The sequence below is a fragment of the Engystomops pustulosus genome, chromosome 3 (assembly GCF_040894005.1).
Source record: "Engystomops pustulosus chromosome 3, aEngPut4.maternal, whole genome shotgun sequence".
Taxonomy (NCBI): domain Eukaryota; kingdom Metazoa; phylum Chordata; class Amphibia; order Anura; family Leptodactylidae; genus Engystomops; species Engystomops pustulosus.
In genome coordinates this window covers 7,382,580-7,393,075 of record NC_092413.1, presented here as the reverse complement: position 1 = coordinate 7,393,075, position 10,496 = coordinate 7,382,580, and the positions used below count along the sequence as shown (strand labels likewise).

The following is a 10,496-nucleotide window of genomic DNA, read 5'->3' as shown; positions in this document are numbered from 1 at the left end:
TAAGTAATGTCATGTATGTACACAGTGACTGCACCAGCAGCAGAATAGTGAGTGCAGCTCTGGGGTATAATACAGGATGTAACTCAGGATCAGTACAGGATAAGTAATGTCATGTATGTACACAGTGACTGCACCAGCAGCAGAATAGTGAGTGCAGCTCTGGAGTATAATACAGGATGTAACTCAGGATCAGTACAGGATAAGTAATGTCATGTATATACACAGTGACTGCACCAGCAGCAGAATAGTGAGTGCAGCTCTGGGCTATAATACTATGAAGGAGGAATCGTCTGATAACGTAATAATCTCACATGTTTAATCTTTTAGAAACGCTTCTACAAACTAATCCTGTATGTACAGCTTCCAATTATACAAGGTGGAATAATAATAAAAAAGAAAACTCACAAAAATAAAACATCCACACACAGAGGTGAGGTCCTTCCAGGGGGGGGGGGGGGGGTAACTTTCTACCAATTCTCTATTATAAAAAAACACCTGGAAAATTTGTGAATCCAGTAAAACCAAGACAATGGAGGGCGGATGGTCCAGGGGTCACTATGAGGACGGGGGGTCCGGCATCTCTGCCAACAGTCCATGATGAGAGGAGATGGATCCAGACCGGGGACATGTGTTTCCTGTGTCCATGCAACTCACAGGCAGCAACTGCAGCGTCAGTAACCAAACTTCTCATTCAGATGAGTCTTCCCATCTCCAGTCTGACCTGTAACACAAGCAGAGAAATGTCACTCCCTGTATTATACTCCAGAGCTGCACTCACTATTCTGCTGCTGGTGCAGTCACTGTGTACATACATGACATTACTTATCCTATAATGATCCTGAGTTACATCCTGTATTATACCCCAGAGCTGCACTCACTATTCTGCTGCTGGTGCAGTCACTGTACATACATGACATTACTTATCCTATACTGATCCTGAGTTACATCCTGTATTATACCCCAGAGCTGCACTCACTATTCTGCTGCTGGTGCAGTCACTGTGTACATACATGACATTACTTATCCTGTACTGATCCCGAGTTACATCCTGTATTATACTTCAGAGCTGCACTCACTCTACAGGCATTGGGTAACATTTAGGTAGGTTGCAGTACACACCTGTAGGTGGCGTCCACACACAGTAATCAGGGTCGTCTTCAGGGTAGGTGGATGAGAGTGCCCCTTGTGGTGGCTGTAGAGACAGAGGATTGTGAGTCTATATAACACATATCATGTGGATTATCATCCCATGGGGTCTGCACTCACCCGGCTCGGGCCCAGCATCTTCTTGGGTCGGACCGTGGCCGCCTTTGGTGCTGCCTCCTCCTCCGCTTTCTTTTTATTGGTCTGAGCGGCTAGAAATAAGAAACAAGGATCAGCTACAAGAAGTGATAACCAGCAGTGATCTGCCGCTCATCCCTTGTACTGTGCATGGACTGGTAAGTGTCCCTGGTGGGAAAACCCCTGTAAATTACTTACCTGGAGGACTGTGGGCAGTAGGTGCCTTTCTGCTGCCACCAGGGGTCTCTGTACTTTTCTTTGGCTCTTCCAAAACGACAGCTGCAACACACAAAACCAATGGGACGTTACACAGAGAAACATGGAAGTGTGCAACAAACAGGATCTGAGATTTTTTTGAAGGGATATACATGATAGTTATTGGCCCTGTTTGTTAGTAGCAGCAGAACTGTGAAATATGGATTCATGTTCCAGGATAGTTTCCCTAAGTGCATTGGGGATGTGTCCTCACACTGTTGCGCTCTTTGCAGCCAGTGTTATGTATTGTCCCTGGAGAGATGTGTAATCAGACCTCACACTGCTGTGCTCTGTGCAGCTGTTGTTATGCATTGTCCCTGGAGAGATGTGTAATCAGACCTTTGGGTATGTTCGTAGCAGCAGGACTGTGATATATGGATTATTATATTCCAGGATTGTAGCTTTTCCAAGTGCACTGGGGGTGTATCCTCACACTGCTTTGCCCTGAGCTCTCTATGGAACTCCTCGCCCGCCCACCCTCTTTTCTTTGTGATTATAGCAGATATTGCTTTTACTCAGAGCAGAGAAAAGCTCTTTCCTTACCCAATAGATCTCACAGCAGAGGATTTGTTACACTTGTATCCAGGCTTGGTCACCACCGGTGAGGACATAATGTGGCGAATGCAGTGATAGAAGAGAAATTATGGGGTGTAGGTGCAAATGTAACAGATCTTCAGCTGTTAGAAGTGTTGGGTCAGTACAAGTTTTTCTATTTACAGACAACAAGCTGAGTGACGGGTGACGATATGAAACTCGCTCTCTTTTAGTGCAGAAATTGTATCCATAAAGCCTCCTGTCCTGGGGATGATCTATTGAGGGAGATGGAAGGGGGGGGGGGGGGGGATACCCCTTATACCTGGTGGGGGGGCAGAGCTGGTCCCGGGGTGGGGGGTCTCGCTTTGCTCAGCTTTGCCCTCTGTGGGGCTCTCGTGGGTTGTATCCACTTGCATCCTGTCACCGTCTTCTTCATCCTCCTCTTCTTCCTCCTCCTCCTCTTCAGGCTCATTGTCTTCACCTTTCATGGTGAACAGGCTGGAGGGGAGATCGGTCCGTTTGGGGGGCACCCTCTGTAATAAGGGGAGACAGAATACAATAAATATGTAATAACCAAAACTCAGACATCTGTACAACCCTAGACGTGCCCCTCCTACACTGCAGGGGTGGGGGGTTATACATCTATATACAGAGCGGTGGTTACATACTGCGGGTGTATACAGTCTTGACATGTCCCCAAATATCATCATCATCGAACTTCGCCTCTTACCCCAACAGTCCCCGTTTTCAGCTTGAATTTGCTTCCCCCTTTCATGGCCCCGAACATGGGCAAGGTCGGCTTCTTAGCTTTGGCGTCTTGACCAGCGGAACTAAAAGAAATACATATCAAATTACTATAGGTCACAGGGACAGTAGAGCAGCACAGAGGTGTCCAGAGATCATCATCATAGTATCCCCCTCATGACCATTTTCTCTGAATGTTGTCCGGATTTGCAGCTGGACTCGCACAGCAATAGAGTCATCTGTGAGATTCTGTGTCCATTACATACAAGTGTCCTGTATTGGAAACACAGTGACGCTGCCGGACAGTGACGCTGGACTCCACAGTATTTGGTGAAGTCCTTATTTGTGGCCTGGACTCAAAGCAGCAGAGTCGTCTATTACCACCTCTAATGCTGTGGGACCCGTGAGGAATTACTGTCCTGTAACAAAGTACGAAGTATAACACAGGACAATGATATGGGGTGAAGGGGGGGGGGGGGGGGGACACAGGGCTCTGCAGCTTTAATTCTGGATTTTCCAGGGAGACCAGAGATCTCATACATTATTTTTGGGTTTTAATGGCCGTCACTTACTCAGACTTGAGCTCGGGGAGTCGGGTCGGCTGGACGATCTTGATCAGACTCTTCAGCCTCTGCTGCTCCTTCCTCAGCTCCAGGGACTGTATGTGAAGCTTCTTGCGTGTGACGCTGTCTAAAGGGGCGCTGGATTTCATCTCCGTCATGAAGGCGTCCAGGGAGTCCTGGGCCGATGTCTGAGCATCATCTGTGAAGGAAGAGACCAGAACTCCATGACTGCCGAGCCCAGACAGAACCGACCCTCCCACAACTCCCATGTGATAGAATACAGGCGACCGCCATCATCATTACCTTGACGATTCGTTTTCAGTTTTGCTGCGATCTCCATGATTTCTTTTTCCACCAGATCCAGTTTTGTTGTCTACGGAGAGAGAAATAGAACATTAGATCCTGAAGAAGCAGAACCTCCACGATGGCTACAGCAGCAGTAACCACAACTCATCCAATGATTCAATGCCCTGATGTATTGCATTGTGTGACATCACCCGGCAGCAGAGCTACAACTACAGCTCCGAGTGAGACTAGCGCCACTCATCACTCACCAGGGACTCGTAGGTCTCTGGCTTCTCCTCGATCTTCCCGGCTTTCTTCATACGGTTCAGCCTCTTCTTCTCCACGATTCCTGTCCGGTCGAGGAAGGTGTCATCATCGCTGTCATAGAAATCCTCGGCCTCCCACTGCTTGGCTTTTCTCTTGCGGGAAACTGAGGTCAGAGAGGAAATGGCAGATCCAGTTATACATCTCCTTCTTGTCATAGTCAATGCTCCCTAATGTTCTCTGTTATCAGCCATTCCAGGCAGGAGCTGTGATGTAATACTACAAACATCCTCTTGTCAGGGGATGGCGCTGTTTGCTTATCGGGGCCACTCCTCAGGCGGACTGATCTTGTGTAATGGTAAATCAGATTGGATTGAGGCCTATTTTAGAGCTCTATTGAATTATTCCCCATTATAAGAAGGACTGACCGGCCTCCTGGCGTAGTAACCCTCTCATGTCCAGCATGCGGCAGGCCTCCATACAACACAGCCTCATCGCGTCTTTCTTCTTTCCTGTGTGTACCACCTCCGCAGTCAGCTGCTTGCCTGAAGAATCGTCCACCGGCAGCCTACACATCACAAGGGGGAAATGAAACTATTACTGAAGGGCAGAGGCCAAAAGACATTACCTGCCTCCCCATCCATCTTAGGTGTCCCAGTATGTACATCAAACCGACCCATAGATTCCCATTCACCAAATAGGTTCAAGCGCCATCTTCTGGGCATCCCATTTTCTAATGCATGTGATAGCGCCACAAGCTGGACTATTGCATGCGATGATGAACAGCACTTATCTCCTATCCACAAGATATTCGTGGAGGCCTGATCACTGGGGTCTGCACAGCCACTGTATGTGTGACCTCTGCTCCACTCACTATATGGTAGTAGCAAAGCACAGCGCTGGGTTATTCCCAAAGAACTGAATGTGACTCCCATCACAAAGAGGATGCTGGACTGTTGTGGTTATCAATCGCACCCCAACTCTATAGTGTCAGAGGCTGCTTTAGGTTCGGGTCCCAATTTTCAGAAGGGGCAGCACAAATATTGAATAGACACTTGTTTGACCCTTGGGTGCCCATGATATGTGGCTTTTTTGGGCAAACCCCTTTCATGACATGTTAGAGTTCGGATACAAGTGGAACTACATTTTAAACAGGGTCTCAGGGATTTTCCACTAATGATGTATTTATAGGATAAGTCACTTACTGAAGATGATGGGGAGCCCACACAATGTATCATGTATAGAACTGTCTGCTACACGCCCCATACACTGTGGAGTGGCACGGCTGCGCTACTACAACTCAGTCCCATTAAATGAATGTAAGACTAGTTGCAATACTACAGCCTGGTCACTGTACATGCAGTGCATGGAGCTGCCCGATTCTGCCTCCATACACTCTTATCAGCCAATTTCTGCAGAGCTCAGACACCGATTCCCTACCAATATTCCAATGAAAACCTGCCCTGAGAATAGGCGATAAAGTGCTAGTCTCTAACAACCCCTTTAAATCCAGTTCTAAATGAAGCTACTACAGTCCCACATACTTCACTCTGCAGAGCCACGATCCGACCCCTCGGTCTTCATACTCGAAGTCCAGCTCTTCTCCTGCAAGATACAAGCTGTGGTCAGAAAGCGCTCAACCATCTCAACTGTGCAACAAACCCTAGTGAAAAGGTCTAATTTTATTAGGGATTATTGGTGGATAAATATGTCCTGGGGGTGTAACCTCTGATCCCCTGGGGCAAGGAAGTCCTGCACCACTGAATGAACCCCCACAGGGATTAAGCACTTATACTGTTTGATGGGAAACATGTACACACATTTATTTTTATAGAAATATCTGCTATTTACTTGTTACATCCTGAATTCACAGCAAAGAGAAACCAATCCACCTGCAGCGGCTGTAACTGGAGCGGCCTAGAGATTTGGAGGGGCCGGTGTTGCATCACACTTGATGCCTGATGGCGAGAGGTCTGAGCTATGGCCAGCATTTTAGAGTACTAGCCCTCCTCCTGCCTCAGCACGTGGGCCTTTATCTGGGTGCCCTATGGTCACCCATTATCCTAATTAGTACCCCGTTATTGGAATCAAAGAGCAGGGTCATCCAGGCACCGGGCTTTTAATGGATCACTATAAGAGCCGCCTTCTTCTGACCTTTAATAGCGTCACCGAGCTTCCCCACCCCTGATTATAGACAAGGATGCACTCACTATCACATTGCCATAAGTAATGGCATGAGGGACTTCACAGAAAAACATGACCCATACAAACCCCTTTAAGGTCAGATATGACCTGTAGTCACCGGATTCTTACCTTCTCTATCATAGTATCCCTGCAGCGCCTTCTTTGGATTCCCCGAGTAGGAAGCTTCCCGCTCCGCCTGATATTCAAGAGCGATGGGGTTCACATCGTTCTCCTCTTCCTCTGCGTCCTCCCCTGCAGGGTGTGAGCAGAAAGTATTATGGGTGCAAAGTAGTAATTAGTAGTACCCTGATCCCACGAGATTCAAGATCTCAGACTGCTGTCAGCGAATGGAAACATTGTAGTGTACATCCGGAGGACAACATAAGCCGTGAGAAGAAACAGTAACATTTCCATTCACTGACACCAAGGGGTGGGAAACAAAACAAAATCTATCCCTATTAGATGAAAGATCTTTTCTTTCATTGCATGTCCTCAATATTTGCATATAATTTTATTTTTCTTGTATAATAAAGAGTGATAGAAAAAAAAAAAAAAAAAAACAATCGCCATCTACTGACACACCCACCGCAGGAGAGAATATAGAGAGTCTCACCCATCCCCCACATGCAGCCGGTGTCTTCCGATACTCTCTGCGCCTTCTCTTCTCCCTCCTCCTCTGGGCTGTCATCATCGGAGTCATCTCCCAGCATCCTCTTCTGCAGACTCTCCTTCTGTCGCCGCGCTTCTTTTATCTGCGTCACAGTCATTTCGGATTCGGCTTCCTGATCTTCATCTGGTCCCTGAAAAGAGCAGTAGAAGTTGGTTACCGTCTTCCTTGATGAAGACCTTTATGTGCAGGACAGCGGCTCTGTCCGACACAACGTGCAGTCACCAATATTAAATTACTAGACACTTAAAGGGGATGTCTCAGGGCAGCCTCCGGTCACTGCACTTGTGCTGAGCCTGCAGCAGTTACTTCACATTGACAGCTCGTGACACAATGTCACTTCTGCAGCCTCTGCACACAGAGAGCAGTGACAGGAGCCACTGAATGTAACTCAAGTCCCCATTCAGAAGCAGATGGTGAATGACCTGCAGGATGAACAGCCTGGTGCTCCCTCCAAATTTCATCACGTGGCCCACTCGGAAGCGGCAGTAGGTCTTGGGTTGGATCCTCTGCTTGTTGATGAAGGTCCCATGTGTGCTTCCCAGGTCGTATACATAGAAACCAGGTTCCTGGTCCGGCTCGGATCCTGGGACTGAGCGGTATTGAAGGACTGCGTGGTACCGGGAAACTGAGGGGTGTTCGAGGGGCACGTGGCAAGTAGGGAGTCGGCCAAAGACAGTCCAGCTGGCAGCATCCAGATCCTTGGTGGACAGGATGCTGCCGCCTTTTAGGACCTCCAGGGTGTAAAGGGACGGGGGAAGCCCGGACCAGGCAGGCTCCTGATAGGGAATGGCAGGGCTGGCTCTGTAGGCATCAGAGGGAAGCCTGGCGCTGTGATCCGGGGACGCTTCCCGAGTGTTGCTGATGGGGGCAGAAAGTTGGGGGGACGCAGGGGTGCAGCTGCTTGGTTTGTCATGTTGGTCCAAGGTCTTTTCATTCCGGCTGGACCGGGAGGGAGTGACGGGCTTCTTAAAGGAGCTCTCCAGGGGGCTGCCCCTGGCCCCATCTCCCCCCTCATCATGTTCTGTGGGGTCCTGGGCCTTGACATTGCTGCGTTCCGCTGGGCTAACATCATCTGTCCCCTGAGTGCAGGTCCTGGTATCATAGGGCCCCTCAGCCCCATGGGGCCCGGTAAACCGTTCTGTGCACTCCCCGGCATCATCGGGGGGCGCATGGGCCCCATCCCTGGCATTCGGAGGTTCCTCATCGCGGCTGGAGATGGCCCCATCATCCCCGGGTTCCTCACTGGGGGTTGGATTGGTCCCCGAAGAGCAGCTGGTCCTTGGACCCCCGGTGGTCTCATCACTCCCGGAGCGGGACCCCTCAATCCTCTGGGCCCCGGGATCCCCCCTGGGCGGATGCCAAGGGGTCCTGGAAGTCCCGCCGGCCTCGGCACTCCCGGCCCCGGGATCCGTGGACCCCTCAGCGCTGCAGGAAGCGGCTCCCTCATGAGTGGCGGCCCGGGGACTCCTGGACCCCTCATCATACCGAGCCCGGGGGGTCTCATCATCCCTGGACCCGGCATCCCTGCCCCCGGTAGTCTCATAGGAGGCGGCCCCGGGATCACAGGGCCCCGCAGTCCCCTGGCTTCCCTGGGCCCCGCCATGCCCATCATTGGAGGTCTCATTGCCGGCATTGGGCCCCGTATCCCCGGCCTCCATGGCCCCCGGATCATGGGGCCGTTCCCCACCATGGGGGGACAGCTGTACGGCCTGCATGTATCCAGCGCCACTTTCAAATCCTCCAAAAACAACGCACAGCGCGGCCGGGTCACACCAGCTCGTCGGGATGCGCGCACAGGAAATACGGGAGCCCCTTCCGGTCACGTGACGGCGCGGCCTGGTGACCTCACTTCTGGCGCGCTGCCGTTGCCTGGTAACTGGCGGGCCTTGTATAATGATTCCACAGCTGCACCAAATAACAGCACAGGAAGATGATGGAAAAGACTAAATCACAGAAATCTCCCCATTTCCCGCTTTCTTGTTGATGTTTGGTTCTAGTTTTGTGTCCCTATTTTTTTATCTGAAAGAGATTCTCAGAAAACTGCTCAGGGCGCGTTCACACGGTGCGTTTTGGTTGCGTTTTCATTGTGTTTAAAGCGCAATACAACTGCTGAGGAGAAGAGATTTACCTAAATACACTACATTTGTTAACGCTATGTTAACATTGTATTTGCAATGTGTTTTGTAAACGCAAATGTTAACAGTAATGTAAGTAGGTATTCTCCCACCTCTACTCAGCTGTTGTAATGCGTTTTAACGCATTGAAAACACAGGCCAAAAAGTAACGTGTGAATGCGCCCTCATGGTCAGGGGGTAACAGAAGAAAACTTACTGCCCCTGCAGCGTGGGGGCTGCGCGTCCAATGGGACCACTGATTGCATACCTCCCAACATCTGTGAAAGGGAAAGAGGGACAAAATGGCGGCACGCGTAGCGGCGATCCCCCTAGGCCACACCCCCAATCACTCCCTGGCCACGCCCCAAATTTTAGCCATATTATAATAATACAAATCATCTCAATTAAAAAAAAAATTATCCTCATTGGGATTTGAACCTAGAACCTGCAGTGTCCATGAACAATAATAACACAGCACCCCAACCAACTGAGCTATTAGCTCTGTGATTATCAAGGACTAGAATTTTGGTAACTAAGAACTGTGACTGCTACTGTTACACTGTGACACAGATTTAACCCCTTAACGCTCTGCGCCGTAGTTCTACGGCGCAGAGGTACAGGGAATGTATGAAGAGGGCTCACGGGCTGAGTCCTCTTCATACAAGGGTGGGGGTTGTTGCATATTGCAGCAAACCCCCACCACTAATAACCGCGGTCAGTGCTTGCACCGATCGCGGCTATTAACCCGTCTGACCCGTTTCGTTTGACCCAAAGCTATCTGGCTTCTGCAGATTCGTTACAATGAGCCAGTGGCTCATTGTAATGAAGGAGCTGCAAAAATGCCATATATTGCAATACAGAAGTATTATACAGTTGTATTGCAGTATATGGTAGGAACGATCTGACCATCTAGGGTTAATGTACCCTAGATGGTCTAAAAAATAGTTTAAAAAAAAAGTTTAAAAAATAAAAAAATTAATAAAATATTAAAAATTCAAATCACCCCCCTTTCGCTAGAACTGATATAAAACATAATAAACAGTAAAAATCACAGACACATTAGGTATCGCCGCGTCCCAAAATGCCTGATCTATCAAAATATAAAAACGGTTACGGCCGGCGGTGACCTCCGAGGCGGGAAATGGCGCCCAAATGTCCGACTTTTACACCTTTTTACATCACATAAAAAATTGAATAAAAAATGATCAATATGTCACACAGACCTCAAAATGGTAGCAATGAAAACGTCGGCTCATTTCGCAAAAAATGACACCTCACACATCTCCGTGCGCCAAAGTATGAAAAAGTTATTAGCTTCAGAAGATGGCATGTTAAAATAAATAACATTACGGGAAAGTAAAATTTGTTACGCACAAAATAAGCCCTCACACAGGTCTGTACACGTAAAAATGAAAAAGTTAAGGGGTTAATGCCTTGGTATATAGGGGGGATCTTCTCAGAGATTATTGTAATTATTGCGACTATTATTATTATTATGGAGATTATTATTATTATTGAGATGATTATTATTATTTTTACTATTATTAATAATCGTCTCCATAATAATAAAAATAATAAAATTTAAAATAATAATAATAGTCA

General features: G+C 48.4%; 2 protein-coding genes across 2 annotated transcripts; both read right to left on the bottom strand.

Moving 5' to 3' along the window:
• Nucleotides 1–294: 294 nt before the first annotated feature.
• SLC4A1AP (solute carrier family 4 member 1 adaptor protein) lies at nucleotides 295–8,656 on the bottom strand. The gene is made up of 14 exons (XM_072139934.1): nucleotides 7,203–8,656; nucleotides 6,724–6,910; nucleotides 6,240–6,362; nucleotides 5,471–5,531; nucleotides 4,355–4,494; nucleotides 3,932–4,092; nucleotides 3,681–3,750; nucleotides 3,387–3,576; nucleotides 2,801–2,900; nucleotides 2,393–2,603; nucleotides 1,480–1,560; nucleotides 1,267–1,355; nucleotides 1,120–1,192; nucleotides 295–721 (listed from the first exon to the last, which is right to left on the bottom strand). Exons 1-14 carry the CDS (start codon nucleotides 8,493–8,495, stop codon nucleotides 672–674), a joined length of 2,829 nt encoding a protein of 942 aa, XP_071996035.1. The 5' UTR covers nucleotides 8,496–8,656; the 3' UTR covers nucleotides 295–671.
• Nucleotides 5,774–6,184, bottom strand: MRPL14 (mitochondrial ribosomal protein L14). The gene is given in 3 exon segments (XM_072139713.1): nucleotides 5,774–5,991; nucleotides 5,994–6,110; nucleotides 6,175–6,184. Coding segments are annotated over 3 exon segments (345 nt in total).
• Nucleotides 8,657–10,496: the final 1,840 nt, after the last annotated feature.